Here is a 27,820-nt window from a genome sequence, read left to right on the forward strand (position 1 = left end):
GCTGCACAAAGAATGGTAAGTTGTGGCTAATATAGCCAACAGTTATATATAACTTTGCTACTATAGCATGTAGGCTAACATAACATTAAATCAATGAGCCTTCACGCAGTCAGCCAGTGCGGGAACGTGATCGTTGCACCCAAGATTGAGACCAGGCAAGATTGTGCTACTGCCCCACTTAATATTTATTTTATATGCTTACAGATTTGAACAATACCAGATGAACAACAGTGGCACAAGTGAACCACAACAGTCTCCAATCTCACAGTTCATGGAGAACCGTGTAGGGCAGTACAGCATGAATCATCCACAGCAGAAAGCTATCAACAATGCAATACTGTCCGACCTGGTTATCGATTGCAACTTGCCTCTGTCAATTGTGGAAAACAAGAGTTTTCGTCACTTTCTGTCAGTGGTTGACAGTGAGTACAGCCCAGTGTGCCGTAGAACGCTCTCGTTGTACGCTCTCGTTGGCTGGCCCTCGCTTCATACTCGTCGCCAAACCCACTGGCTCCAGGTCATCTACAAGTCTCTGCTAGGTAAAGCCCCCCTTATCAGCTCACTGGTCACCATAGCAGCACCCACCCGTAGCACGCATTCCAGCAGGTATATCTCACTGGTCACCCCCAAAGCCAATTCTTCCTTTGGCCGCCTCTCCTTCCAGTTCTCTGCTGCCAATGACTGGAACGAACTGCAAAAATCACTAAAGCTGGAGACTCTTACCTCCCTCACTAGCTTTAAGCACCAGCTATCAGAGCAGCTCAGAGATCACTGCACCTGTAAATAGCCCATCCAATCTACCTCACCCCCATACTGTATTTATTTATTTATCTTGCTCCTTTGCACCGCAGTATCTCTACTTGCACATTAATCTTCTGCACATTCTACCATTCCAGTGTTTAATCGCTCTATTGTAATTACTTCACCACCATGGCCTATTTATTGCCTTACCTCTCTTATCCTGCCTCATTTGCACATACTGTATATAGATTTTTCTACTGTATTATTGATTGTATGTTTGTTTATTCCATGTGTAACCCTGTGTTGTTGTATGTGTCGAACTGCTTTGCTTTATATTGGCCAGGTCGCAGTTGCAAATGAGAACTTGTTCTTAACTAGCCTACCTGGTTAAATAAAGGTGAAATAAATAAAAAAGAACATTGACATCAAAAGTAGAGAACCTCGCTACAGAGAGATGTTCAAAACTGAAAACTCAGTTGAGCAACACAGACCATGTTTCAGTCACAGTGGACATTTGGTCCGACCGGAAGATGAGGGGGTTCCTTGGTGTCACTGTGCACTGTATGGAGAAAGATGGAGAGAGGATACAGCTCAAGTCCAATCTCTTGGCCTGTGACCGCTTCAAAGGCCCACACACGGCCGAAAGAATCTGTGAGCAATTTGAGCCCATATGTGGTGAGTACAGCATTGAAGATAAATTTCACAATATCATTAGTGACAATGCTGCCAACATGAGAAAAGCATTCATGGTGTGTTTCCCCATTGAACAAGAAGATGAAGTACATGACGAAGGTCACCTTGATGACCCAGAGCTCTGGAATGACCTAACCCTGGAAGACCAGCAAACAGTGGATGCTGCTATTGCAAAAAAAACAGTGCTTGCAGTGTTTTGCCCACACTCTCCAGCTGATGGTGGGAGATGGCTTGAAAGAAACAAAAGTGATGATTCCTCTTTCAAAGTTATCAAAAATCAGCTCACTGCTACATACAAGCACAACATTCATGTGTTTGATGCTGAATTTGGGGAAAGAGGCATCCCTGCTGCTGTTAACACAAGGTGGAACTCAACACTGAGACAAGTGAAGACAGTTATCCAATATGACCATCTAAAGATCAGTCATGTTTTAGAAAAGGCTGGGCATAAGGAGTTGTTGGGCACAATAAGTTGTTGTTCACAGTATGGGAGTGGAATAAGTTGAAGGAGTTGTTGTTCACAGTATGGGAGTGGAATAAGTTGAAGGAGTTGTTGTTCACAGTACGGGAGTGGAATAAGTTGAAGGAGTTGTTGTTCACAGTACGGGAGTGGAATAAGTTGAAGGAGTTGGTGGACATCCTGAAGCCATTTGGAGAAGCAACAGATATGACACGGGGAGAAGATAGTCACAATCAGTTCTGTTGTTCCCTCGGTCCTGTCCATGATTTCACCACCTGGAGCAGCGGAAACCTCAAGTCCATTTCCTGAGCGGCCTGGTCAGAAATCTCCAGGCATCCCTGAACAAAATATTTATTGGAATCTTCCATGTGAAAATGGCCAGAACTCAAGATGGAATCACTGCCCCCTTTTCAGATCCAGTCTACCTCAAAGCAGCTGCCTTGGATCTGGCTTTTTCTCTGATGTGGGTGGAGCACCATGTGCTGGTCAAGGAGGAGGTGGCACAAAGAGTGAAAGGTAAATATTGAGTTTAAAGTAACTTTTTCTCATCATTTAAACCAATTGACTGCAACAATAATACTTTTTCAGTGTAACCACCTGCATCACTAATACTCTAATACTGGCCTTTTTGTTTCTGCTATGCTTTTACCTGTTTTGCCAGAACTGATTCTGCAAGATGCTACAGGGACTGAGCAAGCTGTGCCTCTTGTTGATGAGGAAGAGCGAGAGGACCATAGTTTTGGACAAGAAGAAGGGCTGTTTGCAGCATACTGTAAGAGGCAGAAGAAAGCTGTTGGGACCACTCCAGCACTACTTTGACATATGCAAAGGACAGAATGCCCTCTTGTAGAGGTCGACCGATTATGATTTTTCAACGCCGATACCGATTATTGGAGGACCAAAAAAACCAATACCGATTAATCGGATGATTCATTTTTTTATTTATTTGTAATAATGACAATTACAACAATACTGAACTTATTTTAACTTAATATAATACATCAATAAAATCAATTTAGCCTCAAATAAAATGAAACATGTTCAATTTGGTTTAAATAATGCAAAAAGTGTTGGAGAAGAAAGTAAAAGTGCAATATGTAAAAAAGCTAACATTTAAGTTCCTTGCTCAGAACATGAGAACATATGAATAGGCTGGTGGTTCCTTTTAACAAGAATCTTCAATATTCCCAGGTAAGAAGTTTTAGGTTGTAGTTATTATAGAAATTATAGGACAATTTCTCTCTATACGATTTGTATTTCATATACCTTTGACTATTGGATGTTTTTAAAGGCACTTTAGTATTGCCAGTGTAACAGTATAGCTTCCGTCCCTCTCCTCGCCCCTACCTGGACTCGAACCAGGAACACATCGACAACAGCCACCCTCAAAGCAGCGTTACCCATCGCTCCACAGAAGCCGCTGCCCTTGCAGAGTAAAGGGAACAACCACTCCAAGTCTCAGAGAGAGTGACGTTTGAAACGCTATTAGCGCGCACCCCGCTAACTAGCTAGCCATTTCACATCGGTTACACCAGTCTAATCTCAGGAGTTGATAGGCTTGAAGTCATAAACAGCTCAATGCTGGAAGCACAGCGACGAGCTGCTGGCAAAACGCACTAAAGTGCTGTTTGAATGAATGCTTACGAGCCTGGACACACTAGATAAACTAGTAATATCATCAACCATGTGTAGTTAACTAGTGAAAATGATTGACATTGTTTTCTATAAGATAAGTTTAATGCTAGCTAGCAACTTAACTTGGCTTCTTACTGCATTTGTGTAACAGGCTGTCTCCTCGTGGAGGGCAATGTAATCAGGTGGTTAGAGCGTTGGACTAGTTAACTGTAAGGTTGCAAGATTGAATCCCCGAGCTGACAAGGTAAACATCGTCATTCTGCCCCTGAACAAGGCAGTTAACCCACCATTCCTAGGCTGTCATTGAAAATAAGAATGTGTTCTTAACTGACTTGCCTAGTTAAATAAAAGGTGTAAAAAAAAAACGGCCAAATCGGTGTCCAAAAATACCAATTTCCGATTGTTATGAAAACGGCCCTAATTAATCAGTCGACCTCTACCCTCTTGTTCTGGGCAATGAACAGAAAGGCTCTTCCTTCACTGTCCCGAGTAGACATCAGGGTCTTTGCAGTGCCTGCCTCCAGTGCTCCGGTGGAGCGTGTCTTCAGCCATGGTGGCATCATACTGCGTCCTCATATGACTTAAGACTTTTATCAAATTTGGTATTTTGCAAATGCAATGTGTAGAGTATATCTGGAGAGAGCACTACAATATTTTGTTGTCTCTCATGGCTACCCATGTATTTCCATGGAAATAAAGTTTATTTGGAAAGTAATAAATATATATTTTTAAAAGCATTCATGATTTGCATAAATGTAATATACTATTACATTTGGTGAAGAGCACATTATGACTTGTTTAGGACTCGAAACTTGACTCGGACTTGCCTGTCTTGGCTTGAGTGCTAAGACTTACTTGTGATTTGGTCCCACCTCTGCAGAGTTCCACTACGATCATTTAACAGGGCTTATAGTCATACTTTGTCAACTGATCCGTCACCACATTTAGCTATCAGAGGAGAGACATACTGCTATGGGAGCAAACATAAGCAAATGAGACAGCGCATACAGTCAACATGTACCAATGACTCCATTCAAAAGAGTGGCAAATGTGCTCACAGGAAAAGGGTTGCAGGTAGCCTCGTGGTTAGAGCGTTGGGCCAGTAACTGAAAGGTTGCTAGATTGAATCCCTGAGCTGACGAGGTAAAAATCTGTCGTTCTGCCCCTGAACAAGGCAGTTAACCAACTGTTTCTAGGCCGTCATTGTAAATAACAATTTGTTCTTAAAATGACTTGCCGAGTTAAATAAAACGTTACATAAAAAAAAATATGCCAGAAATGGATGGCGCCAAGTTAGCAGACAAATGTGTATTTAAGAAAAGCACTCAGACTTATTTGATATGTTCTTGTCACAAACACGCTGGCTATGCCATGGAGGTCCGTAGTACTGGTTTAAGATTTATTGTGGTGTTGGTCATATCTTTACAGAGGTTATATACAAATTAGTAATATAGATGGAGTTCGGAAAAAAAAAAAAAAGAACTAAATACTTTTATCCCAATATAAAAAAAGTGTGTTTTCCTTTGTTGTATAAGAAAAAAATAACTGATTTAAATTATATAGACAACTATCTTGATTTTGATTTATTCTATTTATTCTTAAAGCTAGATGAAAGAAACATGTATCCACACTTATTTTAAGATGTTTTCCAGTTAAGACATCTTAACAGTTTCAACAGAAAATGTAACATCTATAAAACACCCTGGACTAGTCCTTTGCACATTTGTTTCTGTATTCAAAAATACAAATTAGACTCAGTTTCAGAAAATCTGACTATACCATACATTATCTGCTTCAAGCCCCTTAATCCCAGTTTGATTACTAAAGTCATCTTAACCTCACTGATGATTTTGAGATCTATGTTTACATTTTTCACAAGCTAGCAGTCCCGCCGTTGAATATATCCTCCAAAAAATAGAAACCCTCTATCGAATAATTGCATCCCTGTATAATGAAAAAAAAACACAGAACTGATTGACAGATTTTAAGCAGACAAAATTGCCCCATTTCACATAAAAATTATCACACAACTACCTGATGTAGAATAACAAAATGGGAAAATTTAAAACAGAAAATGAGGATTACAAATCTCCAACTGCGCTCCCAGTGAAATGAAGAGGTTGTACAGAGAAGATGTCACACTTTGCCCATGGCGACGTCACTAGGGCTCACAGATCAAGGTCTCCACCACAAATTTGCTCTCAAAGTGACGGATCTTGTGGCAGTTGAGAGCTTCACGCTTCTGCATACCTGTAATGTGGGAGATGGGAAGGTTAAATTGCTGATCTACGCCTAACAAAAACCTGTATAAGATGCCACAATATGGTGGTTGGTTGTTCATACAGGCTCAGACTCATTGGGAGTAAAGAGATGAGCCAGAAACACTACATGACAAAGTATGTGGACACCTGCTCATTGAACATCTCATTCCAAAATCATGGAGTTGGTCCACTCTTTGCTGCTATAACAGCCTCCACTCTTCAGGGAAGGCTTTCCACTAGATGTTGGAACATTGCTGCGGCGGCTTGCTTCCATTCATCTACAAGAGCATTAGTGAAGTCGGGCACTGATGTTGGGGGTGATTAGGCCTGGCTTGCAGTCAGCGTTCCAATCTAGCCCAAAGGTGTTCAATGGGGTTGAGGTCAGGGCTCTGTGCAAGCCAGTCAAGTTCTTCCATACCAATCTCAATTGGACATTGCCTTTTGCACGGGGGCATTGTCATGCTGAAACAGGAAAGGGCCTTTCCCAAACTGTTGCCACAAAGTTGGAAGCACAGAATTGTCTAGAACATAATTGTTTGCTGTAGCGTTAAGATTTTCCTTCACTGGAACTAAGAGGCCTGAACCATGAAAAACAGCCCCACACCATTATTCCTCCTCTTCCACCAAACTTGACATTTGGCACTATGCATCCGGGCAGGTAGCGTTCTCCTGGCATCTGCCAAACCCAGATTCATCCATCGGACTGCCAGATGGTGATGCATGAGTCATCACTCCAGAGTACGCATTTCCACTGCTCTAGAGTCCAATGGCGGTGAACTTTACACCACTTTAGCCAATACTTGGCATTCTTAGGCTTGTGTGCAGCTGCTTGGTCATAGAAACCCATTTCATGAAGCTCCCGACGAACAGTTCTTGTTCCAATGTTGCTTCCAGAGGCCGTTTGGAACTTGGTAGTGAGTGTTGCAACCGAGGATAGATGATTTTTACATGCTCCAGCACTCGGCGGTCCCGTTCTGTGAGCTTGTGTGGCCTAAACGTTTCCACTTCACAATAGACCAGGGCAGCTCTAACAGGGCAGAAATTTGACTAACTGACTTGTTGGAAAGGTGGCATCCTATGACGGTGCCACATTGAAAGTCACTGAGCTCTTCAGTAAGGCTATTCTACTGCCAATGTTTGTCAATGGAGATTGCATGGCTGTGTGCTTGATTTTATACACCTGTCAGCAACGGGTGTGGCTGAAATAGCAGAATCCAGGGTGTCCACATACTTTTGTATATATAGTGTATGTCGCAATGCCCATTTGGTAGTTTTGTTAGACGTGTGTGTGAATACTTGCACGTGTGTGTGAGTAGTGTGTTAGGTATGGGAGGTCTAACTGCGTACTTAGAGACCAGTCAGTCATGAGCTCAAGCTAAAAAACGGCTGAATGTAAGAGAAGCCCATTTCCTTTGGGCATGTCAGCATAATTCTTCACTTTTCCAAAGAACTATGAAGCGTGCGCAAGGTGTGATGTATGGTATGTGTGTGTATTTATGCAGGTGTGTACTGACCCAGGATCCTGTCTCTGCGCTGAAGCTTATAGGTGTCCTTGCCCTGGCAGAGGTTGTTGATGAAGAATCCCAGTTGTTCCACGTTGTCCAGGCGCTCTGTCACCACCATCTCCTCATGGACCAGGTAGGACTGGGGCATGTAGGCACCAGCCTCGGGAAGAAAGAGGAATACAACATTGAATTAACACATCCTATCATTAACATCATGAGATACTAAGTGGTTCATTTCAAAAACATTTAAATGTCAGTCTCTCTTACAACATTGTAAAAACAGTATAAGGTTACATTGGGTACCCAGACGAGTGCGTAAGAAATCGAATGTATTACTATCATTATTGTAACATGGTTCATAAAGCAGTTCCTGTTACCTTGATGTTGACCAAAAGCTCCAGGAAGTCATTGGGAGGCATGACGATGGAAGTGTTGAGGGGGATGACATAGCACTTGTTCAGGAACAGGTCCAGGTAGGCAGTCAGTTTCTGTGGAGAAGCACCAATAGAACAGACTAAGATAACGACCTTAAGAAATGCCACTGAACACAAACAATCCATGGTCTGTGGATTGTTATCCCCACAGAAACAAACAGGGGTTAGCAAAAAACAGCCTGGTTGAAGTTTTCAATTCAGTCAAGTCTTACCCTGTGGAAGTCGTGGACGATGTCGGCGGGGTCACCGTCTTCGAACTCGGGCACGGGTACGTTGATGAGAGCCACATCCTGGTCCACCAGTATGCGGATGTTCTCCTGGATCATCTTAAAGCTGGAGGGCAGGTCCAGCTCCACATCCTCCTCCTCCTGGGTCATCATTGTCTCCTCATGGTAGTTCACAATGTCCTCCTCTCGGTACTTTGCCCCACACACAAACACCCTGCCCTCCTGGTGGACACAGAATACATTTATATTCCCACTTTTCACTGCATGGAGCTCTGCCCTTCGAGCAGAATGTATCTTTTGCCATGTCAAATAAAAACTCTAAACATATCATGTATTCAAATACAATAAATACAACATTCCAATCCTGCCAGTTACAGTATTCAATAACCCCTAGATAAACACAGGGGTCAGAGTGGTCCAGTCTCACCTCCAGGATGTAGTACCTGTAAAGGTAGGCCCCTCCCACAACCACGCCAGACAGCATCAGGGCCAAGCCCAGGCACACGCACCAGCACCAGGCCTTGGACTGCTGACGCACTGGCAGAGCCACCTCCGGATCCTAAAGAAACAGAGGGAAGAGGCCGAATGTGAGGCAAACAGACATACACACACTGTATTTTCAGGTTTTTAAGTCACTCAATCCCTCATCTTTCTCTCTTGAAAAACTTCTGCCCATCTCTAACCTCTCCTTTCTCTGCCCTCTCTCTCCATTCATTTCTCTCTCTTTCCTTTTCCACCTCACCCCTGTGTTCAAGGCAGTGTAGGAGGGATGGGCACAGCCACACTAGATATGAGAGTTTTGGCAACACTCCTGGTTCAAAACAACAAAAAGAGGTAAGGTTTGTTCAGAGGGGGTGCAGCACATTGGCATGGCGAGCGGAGACGAAACAAAGGCAGTGTTTAAGGAACGGATGAAGGGGGCTTCATTCTCCCCAAAGAGGCACAGAGCAGGGCGAGTGATGATGCAAATCAACAAAAGCACAGCAAGAGAGGGAGACGAAGAGATAGAAAGCAGAAAAAAAAGGTAGGAAGAGTAGGAGAACAGAGAAAACAGAGGGTGGGGAGAGTAGACCATCTACAGTGTATATTCCTAATGCCTTGACATTATTGCAGTCAATTTGTGATATAGAAAAGGCTAGGAGATGGGTTTGATCCTTGGATCTTGGTGTAATACAGCTGGTCTTAGCTCTATTTAAAAAAAAAAAGCTTGTGAACTAAAACACTAGCACTTGACTCACCCCAGACACTCCCAAACGTCCTGGGAATTTCAGATGGGTCAAAGATCTAAGGAGGACTGCAAACCACCCAAAGGCCCTGCTTGCTATAATGAACAGCTAAGTGCTCTGATCAACAGCCATGGATTGAGCTGATTGAGGTTGACTGAGGGAGTGAGTCATGTGGACAAACGACACAGTATTTATCAGCAAACATGGGATTTCACGATAAGGTCTCTTCTTTAAAAACTGTCCACCATCTTCGTATCCCCTTGTGAAGGGACTTTCTAGACATGGGTCGACCCCTGGTCTAGCTGACCAAGGTAATGAGTATGGGCATTGGAGGAAAATCATTAAGTCTCAACATTTTTCAGTAATGCCCTGATGGCATATTTCTCTACATTTCAACAATAGGAAGTTCTAGAGCTGGCTTCCGAAGAAACAAGTTTGCTGACTGAGAACATTTTTATTGTTGAGCCCATCTGTACAGTTGAGGAGTATGACTGCATGAGTAAGCGTTTCTGGGTCCAAACAATAGTTTGACAGGAAGAGCCCACATTCTCAACCAAACTTCAGCAGAAAAGCTATTGCACAATGAGAAGCAAGCACTTCGCCCTTCCCAAGTAGTAAGAGCTAGCCTGACCTCAATCAAGTTAATGTCAACACAAATCTCGGAGCAGCAGGGTGGCGTTTCCAGGGAGACGCAAAGCAATAAAGAGAGAGACTAGGAGGGAGAAACACAGGGGAGTAGGCTAATAGCAAAAACCAAGAGGGAGCAAGGGGGAGAGGAACACTAACGTATATCCCATTATATCCACTCTGTTCGGAAGCCTTGGCTGCAAGTCATTTCCTAGAGAGGGCAAAAAGGGAATATTTGAGGCTTTCTGGCTGGTTTAACTTCTAATCTCTTCCCCATGAGATCAAAATGCCAGGGTGGTTTTGCCTTTGCTGACCGAAGGGGAGTTTCCAGGGACAGGCTTCGACTTACTGTAAGAGTAAATAGGGTAATATAATGCACTAAAACAGGAACTTCTGCTTCATTAGCAACAAGAATCTCTGCCAATGACAAAGTCTGATTCAAATGCTGTGGTGGGCCTACCTCACACCATTACGCCCAGTGAGAAAACAAAATCCCCATCATGGATGGTTTTGTAACTGAGTCTGTATGTGCCCAAAGCCATGAACGGTTTGGTTACAATCGTCAGAGTCAGAGGCTTTATTAAAGTTGACATTCATCCCACAACCGCACATTAACCTCAGGTTTTTTTCTCATGTTGAACTTTGATAGTATAAAGCTGCTGCGCTAAAATTAAACTTGGTCTCAGTTTTGTTCCTCCAGTCTGTTCCAATTCACTTCCTCTTCCTTTTGTGTTCTTCTGCTCTGACTATGTTGGTTTCCCCATTTCTGCAGGATGAAAGGGAAGAACATACACGCATCCAGAAGCTGTATGCAGATACTGGACATCAGCGTAAATGTTATCAAGAAACATACTTTTGACCCTGAAATAGACAATATGGGAGCATAGCTTAGTGTACACTGCAGAAAACCTAGTCAAGTGTCTTAAAGGCCCAGTGCAGTCAAACGTTTTAAATACACTGAACAAAAATATGAACGCAACTGTTGGTATCATGTTTCATGAGCTGAAATAAAAGATCCCAGAAATGCTCCTCATGCACAAAAAACATCTCAGATTTTGTGCAGAAATTCTTTTACATCTCTATTAGTGAACATTTCTCCTTTGCCAAGATAATCCATGCACCTGACAGGTGTGGCATATCAAGAAGCTGATTAAACAGCACGATCATTACACAGGTGCACCTTGTGCTGGGGACAAAAGGCCACTAAAATGTGCAGTTGTCACACAACATAATGCCACAGATGTCTCAAGTTGAGGGAGCATGCAATTGGCATGTTGACTGCAGGAATGTCCACCAGAGCTGGTGCCAGAGGACTGAATGTTCATTTCTCTACCACAAGCCGCCTCCAACATCATTTTAGAGAATTGCCAATATGTACAACCGGCCTCACAGCGTCTAACCAAGCCAGCCCAATAACAGCGAGTTTTCAGTTACCCCTCCCCACTCCCAGACAGTCCTATCAAAATTGATGCTTGAGAAATTGTTCATAGCTAGGAAGCTACTATTTTTATTTCATTTATTCAATTTTAAAAACAAATCACAGTAAGGTTCTTAATTGTAACCCAGACATGATTTGATATTGAGATAAAAAAAAAATGGCTGCATTGGACTTTTAAAAATACTGGATGTGCTGTACTTTATGTAGCCTAATATTGTCCTATACTTTAAGCATGTTTACTCTCCCCTCAGACAGCTAAGCCCCCTCAGACCACTGGCTCTAGGCCTACATCTGGGGCTGCAATCACATCACACAGTCACGCTAGGGTGATGATCAATGCTTTGTCTGTGTGTCCAAACCAGTCACACCAAGGAAACCACTACACACGAACACTTGTGCTCCCTCTCAGATAAATGCTATTTCTGCCTATGGTACAATGAGACGCCACATTAACTGTGTGTTTCTGAGGCTTGTTGTGTCTTTATGAGCTTCAAATTGTTGTTGTGCGTGTCCTCGTCTTTCTCTCTTTGGAAAAGCCACTACAGACAAACACGTATGCATCGCCTTTGACTATGTTATCATTGTGGTTTCACATGGTATAGAGGGCGTCATATGCTATGCTACATAAGTTGGGGGCTATGTGTTTAAAAAGTGTTGTTTTGGCCTTATTTCTCCCTAGGGCCTTGAGGGTGAACTCAGCTGCTTATGCTTCTTCTTGTAAGAAAACGAAATAGGTTGCGTCAGAGCCTGCTCTCCCTTGGCTCAGCATCTTCTTCCAGCCTCTACATCTGTTCCGAGGAAAGGATGTCCCTCAGCTATGGGTTCCTGCAAGTTTCCACATGCTCCCCAACCTGCTGATGCCACAGATAACAAGGATACAGCAGGTGTGGCCAAGTTTCCAGTATGCAAACTACCTGGCCTAGACTAATTCAGTGGTACTGACCGTCTTCATAAATCAAGCCATGCTGTATTACCACTGCATTTACAACATCAAAAATAACAATTGCAAACGGGAGAGGAGTACAATTTGTTTTCTATAGTATGCCTCTTTTTAAATTCCCTAACAAGGAGAGAAAATACTTCCCCTTCTACTTTCGAACTGACACAGCATCTTAATTCTAAAGTTCAGGAATGTAACACCCTGAAAAGAGGTAGAATTTCAGTAGCTCGGAGACAGGTAGTGTTTTACTGTGACCGAGGAAGAGCTCACATTGCACAGGCAACTAAATCCTAATCTTCTTCCTTCTCCACCCCAACATGCCCAGAATATATCCTCAGTAATGCTCAGTGAATTTATGGCCAGCACGTCTTATTTACGAACCTTTCTAACCACGTTAGGGCTAGCAAATTTGACCAATCACACACTATTTCTGCATAAAACGGTCAAATCATTGCAATATTATAGCATAAAACTGACCCATCAAAAGGTGGGCTTGTAATTTCAACCAATCACTGCACATGTACCGCATAATATGGTTCAATCAAGCTCCGAAGGTTTTCCCTCAGCGCATTTTCGCGACCAATCGCCATGCAAAATGTCAGAATCCCTGAAAAATCATGGGGGGACTGACTAGGCCAAGTCTATGCACTGCTGAATATTCGTCGCTCCTACTTTGCATTCACTTCCATACAACAAGGCATTTCCCTCCCATCTATAGAGACTGCTAATGACACATTCAAAACAGTCAGTTTGAACTTTCATTCTATTGTACATTTGCATGCTCCATCCATGATTTACATGCAACAGTTTATGCATTTATGTACCAACGTGTTGCCAAGGTTGTCTAATAACAACTAGCTCAGTAAGTAGCTGATGCGTTCAGCTGACAGGAAAAGACTGAGGTGCTAACTCGATATCAGATCTGCTTCCGTATTCAAACATGCCGACCACAGACATACCCTTGAAAGTTGCCTAGTCGAGGCCATGCAAACTACATAGGGGGGGGGGGGATCTGCTGACAACCACATCACTTGACTTCCTAATGTCAACTCTCTGTGGGGAGCCATCTTGTTTATAAAGTGGCTAGTAGGCAACTTGGAAAAACAACATGCGTTTAGCTAGATCTACTGTTTCTATAACTAGCCGTCTTTTGGTCATATCTTAGCCACACAGGCACACTAGTAGGTTTAACTTGACAAAGGTAAGGCAAATAACAATACCACATTCTAGGGGTGCCTCTGTGTTGTTAAGGGGTGTATGTCATTATGAAGTTGGCCTATATTTACATAATATTACTGAACTGTCAAGTGGTTGCAGAGCAGACTCAGGCGTGCTATTGGTCGAACCCTTGACAGCACATAGGACACACCCTCGCCCTGTGCCTGCTGCCAATCACTCTGCCCCTGTAAATGAGAACATGTTCTCAACTGGCCTACCTGGTTAACTTCTTGGTGACAGGGGGGCAGTATTGAGTAGCTTGAATGAATAAGGTGCCCAGAGTAAACTGCCTACTACTCTGTCCCAGGTGCTAATATATGCATATTATTAGTAGTGTTGGATAAAAAACACTGAATTTTCTAAAACTGTTTGAATGATGTCTGTGAGTATAACAGAACTCATATGGCAGCCGAAGACAAATCCAACCAGGAAGTGGGAAATCTGAGGTTTGTAGTTTCATTTAAGTGATTTCCTATCCAATATGCTGTGTCTATGGGGCCAGATTGCACTTCCCACAGCTTCCGGCAGATGTCAACAGTCTTTAGAAAATTGTTTGAGGCTTCTATTGTGGAAGGGGGTTGAATAAGAGCTGTTTCAACAAGTGGACTAGGCTGTGGCCAATCAGTTGTTTACTGCGTGGTCACACGGGTGCGCCGTTCCTTCTTTTTCCTCTGTAATGAATACACTATTGTCCGGTTGCAATATTATTGAAGATTTATTATAAAATGACCCTAAGGATTGATTGTAAACATCATTTGACATGTTTCTACAAACTGTAATGGAACTCTTTTGACTTTTTTTCTGGATTTTGCGCTCATGCATTGTGCCTTTGGAATAGTGAACTAAATGCGCGAACAAAACGGAGGTATTTGGACATACATATGAACGTAATCAAACAAAACAAACATTTATTGTGGAAGTGGGAGTCCTGGGAGTGCATTCCGACGATGATCAGCAAAAGTAAGTGAAGATTTATAATGCTATTTATGACTTTAGTTGACTCCACAATTTGGCGGGTAACTGTATGGCTTGCATTTGTGGCTGAACGCCATTCTCAGATTATTGATTATTGTGCTTTTGCCGTAAAGCTTTTTTGAAATCTGAAACAGCGGTTGCATTAAGAACAAGTTTATCTTTAATTCTATGTAAAACATGTATGTTTCATCAAAGTTTATTATGAGTATTTCTGTTATTTGATGTGACTCTGTGCAATTTCTCCGGATGTTTTGGAGGCATTTCTGAACATGGCGCCAATTTAAACTGAGGTTTTTGGATATAACTTGATCGAACAAAACATACATGTATTGTGTAACATTGAGTCCTGGGAGTGTCATCTGATGAAGATCGTCAAAGGTTAGTGATTCATTTTATCTATATTTCTACTTTTAGTGACACCTCTCTTTGGTTGGAAAATGTCTGAATGCTTTCTGTGACTAGTTGCTGACCTAACCTATGTTCTGCTTTCGCCGAAAAGCCTTTTTGAAATCGGACACTGTGGTTGGATTAACGAGAAGTGTATCTTTAAAATGGTGTAAAATACTTGTATGGTTGAGGAACTTTAAATTATGAGATTTCTGTTGTTTTGAATTTGGCGCCCTGCACTTTCACTGGCTGTTGGCGAGGTGGGACGCTAGCGTCCCGAACGATCCCAGAGAGGTTAAATAAAGGTGAAATGAAACCTGTTAAATCAGGCAGAGTGTGAACAGAGCCAACCCTCCCACTGTCCGTCTCTCACGCCATCTGATGAGCTACTGACCAACACATTCCCTTAGACGGCTTCCCTAGCCAGGCGAGCGGCATCCTGCCAGCTGGGAAGTGGTGTAAAAACACCTCCCTCCATTTTATGGAGCATTTTCACCTGAAACTTATCCCAGTCTTTTACCAAAAAGGCTCAGACTTGAGTTTCCACTTTCCATGGACCGTCTCCAGTCTCATGGCATCGGTGGACCTGCTCCGACTTGGTGCCACGGCCTGGCCACCGGTTCCTTTCATCTGGCTTCTACAATACAATGAATGGCTAACTGAACATTGGTTAAACACCTTGTCTTGTTGTTGATTCTGCTCGCCCAAAGTCCTGTATCACTCTTCTGATGGAAACACAGTTCCCGAAAAATAACACTAGAGCTTACATTAACATAGACACTGGCAACACACTGGTGTGGGTTAAGTCTCAGGTGAAGAATTCCTCTGAAATGCATTTGAAGCCTATGCCTGCCTAGCTAACCTGAAAGCAAGCTGCCTATTGGGCCCAAGAGTAGGCTACTTTGGTCATCTTGCTTTGTCTCTAAACTCATCCGAGTGAACATTTGGCCAGCAAGAAAACACTGACTACCCCAAATAAAAACAAGATAACTGTCCCCTAAACTACCCCAGAAAGTTCAAAGGAGCAAACATACTGTATAGGGTGATTCAATGCCAGCATGGGCTGATTTTTGTTTTGTGGTATTAGACTGTTCTGGCAATTGTCACATAGAACCTTCATTGGAAGGTTGTTTGATATGCTTTTTTTGTAACACAACCAACCATACACACAACACCTTGGTCTCATGCTCCTAATAGCGGGCTCTAAAATATGGAGTATCGCTACATTCTGAAATACAATTTCACATCCATATATTCAACATGAAAACGATTAATATGTTGCTATGTGCATAATAGCAAAATATAGGGATTGAGAACAATGCCGCAGAGGCAGCAGCATCAACATCCCTGTGTTTTGAGAGAAATGTCTGGGTTTACAGGTGTTGCTCGCGGTTTGAGCAAGAAAACAATAACCGATTCGGTAAATTGAACAAAGTGCTGTGCATAGCCAATATATGAAGGGCCTACATATCAACTTTCATAGCGAATGCTTTTGTTCATATGTTTTGTGCGTATTAATTTAATATTGCCAAATGCATCAGTAAAAAATATTGCGCCTCTAATGGAACCCTTGCTGTTGATAGATTGCAAAGCAGCATAAAACTGTCCTAAACGTTTGGAAATAAGTTCACTTTCGCATCCATAGGCTTTAAATGCATCTCAAGTGCATTGTTCAGCTCACATCTAAAGGCTGGGGGTCATTTAGGATGTTGTTTTTTCAACAGGACAATGACCCAAAACACACCTCCAGGCTGTGTAAGGGCTATTTGACCAAGAAAGAGAGTGATGGAGAGTGCTGCATCAGATGACCTGGCCTCCACAATCTCCTGAACTCAACCCTATTGAGATGGGTTGGGATGAGTTGGACAGCAGTGAAGGAAACAGCTAACAAGTGCTCAGCATATGTGGGAACTTCTTCAAGACTGTTGGAAAAGCATTCCAGGTGAAGCTGGTTGAGAGAACGCCAAGAGTGTGCAAAGCAGTCATCAAGGCAAAGGGTGGCTACTTTGAAGAATCTCATATTTGTTTAACACTTTTTTTTGGTTAATACATGATTCCATGCGTTACTTCATAGTTTAGGTATTCACTCATTCTACAATGTAGAAAATAGTCAAAATAAAGAAAAACCCTGCAATGGAGTAGCTGTGTCAACTTTTGACTGGTACTGTATATATATATATACCGAAATATACAGAATATCTACCGAAATAAGCTAGATATTGCTTCTGTTGCCTGTTTGTTTAATAGCCTTCTGATTCCTTGAGCACAAAGCCTCATGCAACGGCAAAATGTTGGGTAAAGCAATTTCACAGATTTGGCGGTTTTTAAATCTTTGCTATGCTGTAATAAAGGCTTTAAAAAAGAATTAGTTAGAACAGACTGCTATTAGGTATAATTTATTTAGTGTTGTTTACACTGTTCCAAACAGGCATAAAAATACTAATCTAACAGCACCTGTTTGTCACATAATATGCATGCAGCTCTCACTCCTATACTCCTTTTTCTTGATCTCATTGTTATTATTATAATGATCATCATTATCATAATGTCGTTATCATTAGTAGGCTTTGTATAGTATCATTGTATAACCACCACCTAGCTGTAGGCCTAAGCTGTTTAGTCTTAATAACGTAACTTCAATATATAGGCTACTGCATCAAATCAATCATTAATTTGTTCATCCATCAGAACATACGAGACATTCATGCTTTGAAATACAATCAAGTATTTTCGTTTTAAAATTAAGGGAGCTTTGAATGCATGCAACTGTTTTTAGTCTGCTATAATAAAGGCTTTATAGAAAAAAAATTCCGTTAGAACAGCCTCTCTGGTACACATATTTAGTGTTGTCTAAACTGTACCAAATGGCCAGAAACAAAATACTATTGTAATCTAACAGCAACATAACTCACAACACTTACTGCTATACCCTCCTTTATCTTGATCTCCAGTAGTTTCTACAACTAAGTAAAATGTCTTCCATAGATCTGACTTCACCTTTCCCTCCTGAGCAACCAGTAAACATTCACCCATTTCAAGTTGCTTTCATGTTCTCCGCATCCATTTTGCTGTCGACATTACTGTGTTTGGAGTTTGTTATAACCAATTTATTGATGTGATTATGATAGGCTATAGATCAGGCCCTATTGGTCACATGCATGCAATGCTCACATGTTTCATGTAAAGAGAGCAAGGGTTGAGGGAATGGTTTTCCTAAACAAATTAGGAATTTGAAATGTTGCAGCTTCAGCACAGAGAGCGCAATAAACACTTGCTGTGCTGTGGTGCCTTTTCTCTGCAGTAGGGAGGAGAGCGAGACAACGTGTGCCAGTCACAAAGGCACTCGCTGTCATTATTATTATTATTTTTAACAGTGTGCCCGGGCTCTTAAGTTATTTGTGTCTTAATTATTTAATCAATTAGTGTGCTTAAAGCATCAGACAAGCTCAATGCATTTGTAGTTGGTATTATTCAAACATAGGGTGTGTGTCTTTATATGGAAAAATAAGTTTAAACATTTAGACCAATCGATTGGTCGAAAGGACAGAACGACTTTCAGTAGACCCATTTTTTTTTGGGGGGGGGGGGGGGGGCCCTAGTTTAAAGAGTATTTTGTGCCAAACCATACATCTAAAAATAAGCTAAATCAAAAAGGGTATTTTGAGACATTTATAATAATATTTCATGTTGAATAAATTAATGTGAACATTTTTTATTCAGAATATACAAATACTCCATATTTTAGAGCACACTATAAGGAGTATAATGACACCAAGATGTTGCCTGTACCATGTATAGTGCAAGGATCATAGTCTTACAAGCGGCATGTATAGGTCTAAAGAGGGCCCACTTTCATTATATTTTTAAATGTGTGATACAATGTAAAAAGCATGTAAAGGTATGCGTGTGGCAACAGCCAAACTTTTTTCCAACAGATATTATCAATAAATACATTCCAATAAGGCATGACATAAGGTATATACAGTGCCTTGCGAAAGTATTCGGCCCCCTTGAACTTTGCGACCTTTTGCCACATTTCAGGCTTCAAACATAAAGATATAAAACTGTATTTTTTTGTGAAGAATCAACAACAAGTGGGACACAATCATGAAGTGGAACGACATTTATTGGATAATTCAAACTTTTTTAACAAATCAAAAACTGAAAAATTGGGCGTGCAAAATTATTCAGCCCCTTTACTTTCAGTGCAGCAAACTCTCTCCAGAAGTTCAGTGAGGATCTCTGAATGATCCAATGTTGACCTAAATGACTAATGATGATAAATACAATCCACCTGTGTGTAATCAAGTCTCCGTATAAATGCACCTGCACTGTGATAGTCTCAGAGGTCCGTTAAAAGCGCAGAGAGCATCATGAAGAACAAGGAACACACCAGGCAGGTCCGAGATACTGTTGTGAAGAAGTTTAAAGCCGGATTTGGATACAAAAAGATTTCCCAAGCTTTTAACATCCCAAGGAGCACTGTGCAAGCGATAATATTGAAATGGAAGGAGTATCAGACCACTGCAAATCTACCAAGACCTGGCCGTCCCTCTAAACTTTCAGCTCATACAAGGAGAAGACTGATCAGAGATGCAGCCAAGAGGCCCATGATCACTCTGGATGAACTGCAGAGATCTACAGCTGAGGTGGGAGACTCTGTCCATAGGACAACAATCAGTCGTATATTGCACAAACCTGGCCTTTATGGAAGAGTGGCAAGAAGAAAGCCATTTCTTAAAGATATCCATAAAAAGTGTTGTTTAAAGTTTGCCACAAGCCACCTGGGAGACACACCAAACATGTGGAAGAAGGTCCTCTGGTCAGATGAAACCAAAATTGAACTTTTTGGCAACAATGCAAAATGTTATGTTTGGCGTAAAAGCAACACAGCTCATCACCCTGAACACACATCCCCACTGTCAAATTTGATTTAGTGGATCATGAAATAATTTAGACAAAATTTATGCATTATGGTTTTAAGGAGGTAGCATTGAATTGGGTACAGTCATATCTAACTGACAGGAAACAGTCCACCTATATCAAATGGTTCGTTTTCTTCCCCTAATGTGTTAACTTTTTATGGCTGCAGGGGCAGTATTGAGTAGCTTGGATGAAAAGGTGCCCATTGTAAATGGCCAGCTCCTCAGTCTCGGTTGCTAAAATATGCATATTATTATTAGTATTGGATAGAAAACACTCTAAAGTTTCCAAAACTGTCAAAATATTGTCTGTGAGTATAACAGAACTGATATTGCAGGCGAAACCCTGAGGAAAATCAAAGCAGGAAGTGACTTCTATTTTGAAAACTCCATGTTCCATAGCGTCCCTTTGCTCCATTTAAAGGGATATGAACCAGATTCCTTTTCCTATCGCTTCCTCAAGGTGTCAAGTCTTCAGACATAGTTTCAGGCTTTTATTTTGAAAAATGAGCAGGAACGATAACATCGCGTCAAGTGGTCACATGAGTTTTGCTCGCGCAACAGAGTTTGGATAGGTATTGCTTTTCCATCTCCTACTGTGAAAGACATTTGCGGTTGATATATTATCGATTATATATTTTCAAAACAACCTGAGGATTGATTATAAAAAACATTTTACATGTTTCTGTGGACATTATGGAAACTACTTGGAATTTGTCTGCGTTGTCTTGACCGCTCTTTCCTGTGGATTTCTGAACATGATGCGACAAACAAACAGAGATATTTTGGATCTAAAAATAATCTTTATGGAACAAAAGGAACATTTGTTGTGTAACTGGGAGTCTCGTGAGTGAAAATATCTGAAGATCAAAGGTAAACAATTCATTTGATTGCTTTTCTGATTTTCGTGACCGAGCTACCTGATGCTACGTGTACTTAAATGTTTTATCGAACGACCGATAAACTTACACAAACGCTTGGATTGCTTTTGCTGTAAAGCATAATTTCAAAATCTGACACGACAGGTGGGTTAACAAAAGGCTAAGCTGTGTTTTCCTATATTGCACTTGTGATTTCATGAATATAAATATTTATTGTATGTAGCGCTATGCTATTCAGCGGTTGTTGATGACACTTATCCCGATATCGGGATTGCAGCCATAACAAGTTAAACTGTGGAATACTGCAGGGAAGCTGCCTTGGGCCACTTCTTTACTTAATATATACCAATGACCTTCCCTATGCCTTGGTTGAAACTCAAGCTACTATATTTGCAGATGATACTACAATTTATGCAGCAAGACAATCGGTTCAACAGGTACAGCAGGCTTTACAAGGAGATTATCAGGAAGTGGGTTTGCCAAAACAAACTTGTTTTAAACACCAAGAAAACCAAAGTTATGTTGGTCTGTTCAACTAGGAAAAGGCCAAAACAGCATGGGATACAATTAAGTATGGGAGGAGTACAAATTGAAGTGGCAGAAACCAAACTATTGGGAGTGCAGCTAGACAACTGCTTATCATGGTTGTCTCAAATAACTAATCCATGTAAAAAAAAAAAAAATGTTTTTATTAAAACAGCATGCATAGTCAGAAGGATAGCTAAATATTTACCAGGAAAAATTATTCAGCAAATAACCCAAGCATTAATTGAGAGTCAGGTGAACTACTGTTCGGTGGTCTGGGGAAATGCATCATCAAGTGAAGTTAGGAGGCTACAGAATGCACAGAATAAAGCAGTTAGGATTGTTTTATGGTGGAGATATGGTTATTCTGTTGCAGTAATGCGCAGTGTTCTTGGTTAGTCATCAATCGACAAGATAATTGAAAAAAAACATGCTTATTTTATTTTATAATATACATAATTTAAAACGGCCAAGTTCTATTCACAACGGTATTCAGTTGGTAAGAGACAGGCATTCCGTAAATACTAGGAATAGATTGTCCACCATCTATCTATGCATTATCCAGACAGAAAAGAGAAATAGGCAAAATAACATTTCGATTTAGAGCAATAAAGAAATTGAATAAATTAACTGAACTAGAAACCTTTCAATATATACATTTAAACATTATTTTAAAACAATTTAAATATAGTATATAGAAATGTTTTGGGACTATAGTAGATGAAGAATCAATATTTTTTAGATTGAGTATTTATTGGGTCATTATGCTAGTATATTATGTATGTTTGTAATAGTGTGTTATATGTGAAAGTGTGTTTGTATTATAAATAGTATTTTAATGTTTAAGGACTCTTGGAAGATTAGTCCAAATGGGGACTAAAAGAGATCCAAATAAAATCAAAATCAAATACAGTGAACATTATTCAGTGAGTCAAAAAACATATCTGTGGATTGCTGAAGCTATACAATTTTCTGTAAAAATTCCTACAGTATTTAGCGACTCACCTTGTCCTCGGGAATGAGGGTTTCGCAGTCCTTTTTCACTTCCTTCTGCCCGAGGGCCGAATTAAAAGATACCTTCACCATCGTGAAATGCACACTTTATTTTATTTCGAAAAAAAGAGAACGACTGTGTTTATCACGTCGAAATTGTTTGGTATCTTGCTGCAACTGCTCCTAAATCAGACGCCGTAGTTTAACACAACTTGTACTGCCTAACTCAAACGCAATAGCAGACAGACTCTTAACTTTTCTTCAGTATTTAGTATAGCTAGATGTGGCTCCGCCTCTTTCTCTTTTTGATGTAACGACCAACAGAGGGCGAGAACAGTCGCTACCAAGCTTTCTTTCCAGACAACAAAATATTAGCTCAATTTCCTGTCCTGCGCAGTGGCGTGGCAACAACCATGGCGGTGGCTGACAAATCTACAAAAGAGCGGTTATTATTGGTACTGGACGATTTAGAGGTGTTATCCAGGTACGAAATGATTATTTTCTCAACCTTTAATAATTGTTATTTTAACAGCCATTCAAAGTATCTAGTTTGTCGCTAATTCAAAAATGCCGTTGCCTACGTTTCTTGTTCTGAGTGTATTGTTAGCGACCTGAGTAGTACCAAAGATTTTTATAACTAAACCAAGAGAGCACAGCGTGTCGTTTCCAATGGGAACAAATGAGCCATAGTGGGCATAGTAGGTAAGGAGGGGTGCAGAGCAAGCACGAGTTAGTGAGATCCTATTGGCGCGTTCTAGCGTCATATGCATATTTACGTTAGGGAACGCCTACTGTAAATTGCGCGTGTGCAATAACTCTTAAACAACTATATTTACAAATAAATACAAACTAAATACAAAAAAGGTAAAGTCTACAAACCTTAGTCCACTCTGTTTATAACAGATTCTAGTTTTGGGAACAGAAAACTGTATTGAGATCAAATGATTTATCGATTTCGCCCACAATCCATCTCGTTCGATCTTCTCCCACTGCCCGCCCTTGGGCTTCATCTCACTACCATAGGTGAGGGGAAACGCCAAGCGGATGCTTCAAATTTATCCATCCAGTGAAATATCTGTCTCATTGTTCTAGCTGTGGTTGTACACGCAGAACCAGGGTCCGGTTTCCCAAAATAATTTTAAGACTAAGTTCATTTTAGAACCATAGTAACATTTTAAGGCTAAATTCAGTTTAGGATTCTAAGATTAATTTATCCTTAAGATGCTTGTGGGAAACCGGTCCCAGAAACGTAGGCATTTATAAATGGGTTTGACTTATTGAATGGACAACCTGGTCTCAGAGTATGTTGTATTATTCTGTTAGTAAATCCGAAACACTCCATATTGTATATGTGACGTTTCTTATGTTATGTATTAATATGTGAATGTCCATCACCCATTTATGATATGTTACAAACTACAATTCATATTATGTTATGAATTTGCTAAATGTACATTACAAATTAGCAAAATTGACAATATTTAACGAATTTGAGAAATGTACAATATGTTCGGAATTTGCAAAACATATGTTACAAATTCTAACTAGGTGGCTAATGCTAGCTGGGTTAGGGGAAGGGTTAGTAAACATGCTAAGTAGTTGCAAAGTAGTATGAAGTTGAAAAAGGGCTAAAGTTGCCCGTGATGAGATTCAAACTCTCATTTCGGTTGCTAGACATTTGCGTATTACGCCCGACAATCCCCCACCTTTCATTTTTACCTTAAGTAACCATCTGTCTTATGAACCATATATCTGAGATACGTACAGAATAATATGAAATGCTCTGAGACCAGGTCTGAATGGATGGTCAGGAGGACTATATTAACTCATCTTTGCAAACGCAATGTTCAAGTAACTGATTAGCATTAATTTATTATCTGGTCATTTTCTCTGTCAAGTATTGTCTTTCAAACTGAGAAGTTCTGTTTTCTCTCCATTATCATGCATGGAAACTAAACCCAATATTACTCATATTTCAGGGAATTGATAGAGATGCTTGCACTGTCAAGGAGCCAAAAACTCCCTCAAGGAGGTGAGGACACTCAGGTAACAGGCTAACCCGAATAATGGACTAAAGGAGCTTAACGTTACTCCGTAGGACCTTAGATATTCTGTTTAAAGGCAAATTGGCTTTGGAAAACAAAACAGCCAAGTAATCTAAACGTGAATCAATTGTGGTACGGTTCTAGAAACATAAATCACGTTAATTTCATATCACGTAAGAACTATTTCACAAATGCAAAATACACATTTAATGTACACTGTTTTAACCGGTTTTATCACAGTTGCAGCCAACAGTATTTTTCAGTAACAACACGTTTGTTGGGGGGGGGCCTTGTCAAATTGAACAGTAATCTGCACCGCTGTCATATATGTTCCATAAAATAAATGTTTATTTTCTACTTAGTTTTCATTGGGAATGCAGATTAAATAATTTTTTATCAAAAACAATCACTTTTGCATGTGAAAACACAATCTTACTTTGTACTACACGTGCTTAATTACGTCACTTTTGTTTTAAGCCGACATTGCCCTGGGCTTTGAACGGAGCACCTGGCTCATGCCAGGAGGCAGCCCAGCTCCAATTCAAATGCAGTCAACTTTCAGCCAGTGCGAACCCCCTAAATTTTTTGGAGTGAAAAAATGCATTCCTCGCTGATATGAAAAACAGGGTCCTTATTCTTTCAAAACTGTATCGCAAGCGATGCGTGTTAATGTTCAGACCGAGCGTTGGGTGTCTTAAACTCCCCCGTACAGAAGATGCCGTCATGACTCTTATGTGTAATGTAATGGAACTGAGAGTCAGGATCAAGGGCTAGTAACAGGCATCTGATTCAACATAAAACTGTACAATGCGTTCGCTATGTAGACAGGTTGGTTGTTTAGAAAAAAAAGACAAGGTTGGCTAAGATAGTTGACAACATGTAAACTATATTTCGTCTCCAATGTTTATTGAAAACAAATACATTTGCACAATAAGCACTTGTTGTCTCTGAAATACATTGTTACAGTTGTGGGTTAGCTAGTGAATTTTAGCCATATTAACATAGATGTGATATCAGTCAAAACAAGACATGATATCAAGAACAAGATGAAACTAGCTGAAACAAGCCACTTATGATTCCCCACATAGCTAGCAACAATGACAAGAAGTAGCCATCTGGCCATCCAGACTCACAACAGCACACAGACTTCTGCCCCATTGAAGCGTGCACATCATTTTCGTGATGTCAACTAACCCGTCTATACCTTTTTTTATTTTTTATGTAGCAATATCGCTAATAGTCACATAATTAAATGTACACTATACCACTAATAAAATGTAGTTCTTATTTTACATGTATTGTGAAATAGGTTTTTGAGTCTGCCTTTTCTCCATACAACTCTGACTTAATAGTATACATTGCAATGTGCATGCAATAGATGTCAGAAGTCTAAATGGATGTGTTTTGCTGTGGGCAGATCCTGGAGCTGCTGGTACAGAGAGACAAAGAGTTCCAGGAGCTGATGAGGGTGGCCCATGAGCAAGGCAAGGTGCACCAGGAGATGCAGGTCCTTGAGAAGGAGGTGGAGAAGAGAGACAGCGACATCCAGCAGCTCCAGAAACAGCTGAAGGAGGCTGAACATATACTTGTGAGTACAGCAGAGCTGAGGACAAATTAGAAATCCTAAAGAGACTATAAAATGGGTCACATTTTAATAACATGCAATTGGAACAAAACAGCACTTTGTTTCTGACTTTGATTCAACCTAACCTTTTTACCCAAACCTCTCTTCTAGGCAACTGCTGTATACCAAGCAAAGGAGAAACTGAAATCTATTGATAAGGCCAAAAAAGGTGAGCCTGATTTTTCACAGCATTCATCTGAATAGCCGGAGAACTTTATGATAAATACTACCAAAGATAATACATGGAACTAAAAGTACTGTTGTCTTTCAGGGAGCATCTCCTCAGAAGAGATCATCAAATATGCCCACAGGATCAGTGCCAGCAATGCAGTCTGTGCCCCTCTCAACTGGGTACCAGGTATGTCCTGTTTCTGCCCATTTGAGCTTCTGTTATGCTGTCTTCGATGCCCTCTATTTTTCAACCCCCACCCCCCGCCAGATCCTCCTTCCCTTGCATGTTCCTTCTCACCAGACTGGAAATTCCTCTCAGTACTGATGGGGAATATTTGAACCTCAGTCTCTCTCATAGCCGTCACTTGCATTCACAATACTACTGTAATTACTCTTCAATCAACTTCATGGCATATTCCTTATAACAGGTGATCCGCGTAGACCATACCCCACTGACCTGGAGATGCGCAGTGGATTGTTGGGTCACATGAGCAACCTGCCAACCAATGGCGTGAATGGACACCTCCCTGGAGATGCACTGGCAGCTGGGAGATTGCCAGGTATGCTTTCGGTTTGTGTGGTTCCTCCTTTTGACAAATGGAATCAACTGTTTTTGTCTTCTCCTGGGATCTGTGTGTTTTGATATGTTTCTGTGAAATATACTGTAATACTAACCCTATCACTGTTTAATTACTCTTTCTTACCTCCCTTCATCAGATGTGCTCACCCCTCAGTACCCCTGGCAATCATCAGATGTCTCAGTGGGCATGCTCCCTCCTCACCATGGCAACGACTTTGGGCTGGAGCCCCCCGGCCACAACAAGGAGAACGAGGACGACGTGGAGGCCATGTCTACAGACTCATCTAGCAGCAGCAGTGACTCGGACTAAGTGTGTGTGTCTGTCTCTGTCTGCCCATCTGTGTGTGTATATCTGACTCTGATTTGGGAATTGGACACACCCAGTACCTCGTAGACCCAGCTATTCATCACACCCATAACATTTACGATAAGCATCAGTTGATACAGGTTTAGCTATCCAATATAGCAAACAACTACATAGAATCCAGAGAATATTGAGAGATTCTCATCTCATGGTCTTGTTTTTCTCTGACCCTCTCTATTACCGGCTTGTTGATGAGACATTTGTACAACACTATCTGTGATCCCCAATGTAATATCACCAGCTCTCTCTAAAGTCCACTGTTTCAGTTCAGGGTGTATTCATTAGTCAGATTCGGTAATGAAAAACGGTTTGCGATGAAAACAAATGTTTCTATTGACAAATTTGGGTAGGTCCCGTTTCGTTTGGTTCCTAGAGTAAAGGTTTTCGTTGCAAAATGTTTTGTAACAGACCAAATGTTGTGCAATGGAATCCGACTAAGGAATACACCCCAGGGAAATGTCTGGTACTACGTGACTGATAACAGACATACATACTCCTTTCGTTTGCTATCAGGTTCCCCTTTATTTGTTTCTTTGCTGTTTTTTTTTTTTTTAGACTGGCAATGGGGAATAGTGTTGAAAAGTACATGTACCTTTTGTGTAGGAAGGAATATAACAGTATTTCATAAAAAAAAAAAAAAAAGTTGATTCGAACCCAAGTGCTCCTTATCATCTCTGCTATTGCTGAAAACATGTCACCAGGAGTGGATTTTGACATTGTAGTTGCACTTACCTGAGTTTTTTTACTTTCTTTCTTTTTTTTCCAAAAGTAAAAACTGCTTATTTCAGGCAAGATTCATCAAGCACACCTTATATTCTTTATATTGAAAAACTGCATATTAATTGACTGACTTGTTGCTCCATGTGTAAATAAGGCTGTATATATTGTAGTTTTTTTCAGGCTTGTAAATAAATACAACTTTTGAGTAAATACTTTGTGTGGTGCTGA

At 40.8% G+C, this 27,820-nt stretch overlaps 2 protein-coding genes and 1 pseudogene across 4 annotated transcripts; 2 read left to right on the forward strand and 1 right to left on the reverse strand.

Annotated features, from left to right (window-relative positions):
* Nucleotides 1-1,271: 1,271 nt before the first annotated feature.
* Nucleotides 1,272-5,011, forward strand: LOC149984675 (uncharacterized; annotated as a pseudogene). Its single transcript, XR_016494940.1, has 3 exons — nucleotides 1,272-1,416; nucleotides 1,887-2,410; nucleotides 2,556-5,011. The product of XR_016494940.1 is annotated as an uncharacterized LOC149984675 (transcript).
* LOC110520342 (integral membrane protein 2B) lies at nucleotides 4,915-22,450 on the reverse strand. The gene is made up of 6 exons (XM_021597597.3): nucleotides 22,101-22,450; nucleotides 8,384-8,515; nucleotides 7,942-8,178; nucleotides 7,673-7,783; nucleotides 7,305-7,455; nucleotides 4,915-5,779 (listed from the first exon to the last, which is right to left on the reverse strand). The coding sequence occupies exons 1-6, from the start codon at nucleotides 22,179-22,181 to the stop codon at nucleotides 5,691-5,693; spliced, it is 801 nt and encodes a 266-aa protein (XP_021453272.1). The 5' UTR covers nucleotides 22,182-22,450; the 3' UTR covers nucleotides 4,915-5,690.
* Nucleotides 22,293-27,802, forward strand: med4 (mediator complex subunit 4). Of its 2 annotated transcripts, XM_021597598.3 has the most exons (7): nucleotides 22,293-22,572; nucleotides 24,068-24,134; nucleotides 25,551-25,721; nucleotides 25,869-25,926; nucleotides 26,029-26,115; nucleotides 26,357-26,488; nucleotides 26,646-27,802. In XM_021597598.3, the coding sequence occupies exons 1-7, from the start codon at nucleotides 22,502-22,504 to the stop codon at nucleotides 26,816-26,818; spliced, it is 759 nt and encodes a 252-aa protein (XP_021453273.1). In that variant the 5' UTR covers nucleotides 22,293-22,501; the 3' UTR covers nucleotides 26,819-27,802. The 2 variants fall into 2 exon arrangements, with proteins under 2 accessions (XP_021453273.1, XP_090086253.1); XM_090230127.1 differs by lacking the exon at nucleotides 24,068-24,134 and having other exon boundaries at nucleotides 22,467-22,572.
* The last annotated feature ends 18 nt before the right edge of the window (nucleotides 27,803-27,820 follow it).

The sequence above is a fragment of the Oncorhynchus mykiss genome, chromosome 3 (genome assembly GCF_057628025.1).
Source record: "Oncorhynchus mykiss isolate SJ-2025 chromosome 3, ASM5762802v1, whole genome shotgun sequence".
In the NCBI taxonomy this organism is placed as follows: Eukaryota; Metazoa; Chordata; class Actinopteri; order Salmoniformes; family Salmonidae; genus Oncorhynchus; species Oncorhynchus mykiss.

Coding starts and splice junctions, on each gene's coding strand:
- LOC110520342 (XM_021597597.3), bottom strand. CDS start 22,181: ATGGTGAAGGTATCTTTTAATTCGGCCCTCGGGCAGAAGGAAGTGAAA. Junction 8,516..22,100: donor CCCTCATTCCCGAGGACAAG/GTGAGTCGCTAA, acceptor CTGTTTCTTTAG/GATCCGGAGGTGGCTCTGCC. Junction 8,179..8,383: donor ACAGGTACTACATCCTGGAG/GTGAGACTGGAC, acceptor TGTGTCCACCAG/GAGGGCAGGGTGTTTGTGTG.
- med4 (XM_021597598.3), top strand. CDS start 22,502: ATGGCGGTGGCTGACAAATCTACAAAAGAGCGGTTATTATTGGTACTG. Junction 24,135..25,550: donor AAGGAGGTGAGGACACTCAG/GTAACAGGCTAA, acceptor TGCTGTGGGCAG/ATCCTGGAGCTGCTGGTACA. Junction 26,116..26,356: donor CCCTCTCAACTGGGTACCAG/GTATGTCCTGTT, acceptor TCCTTATAACAG/GTGATCCGCGTAGACCATAC.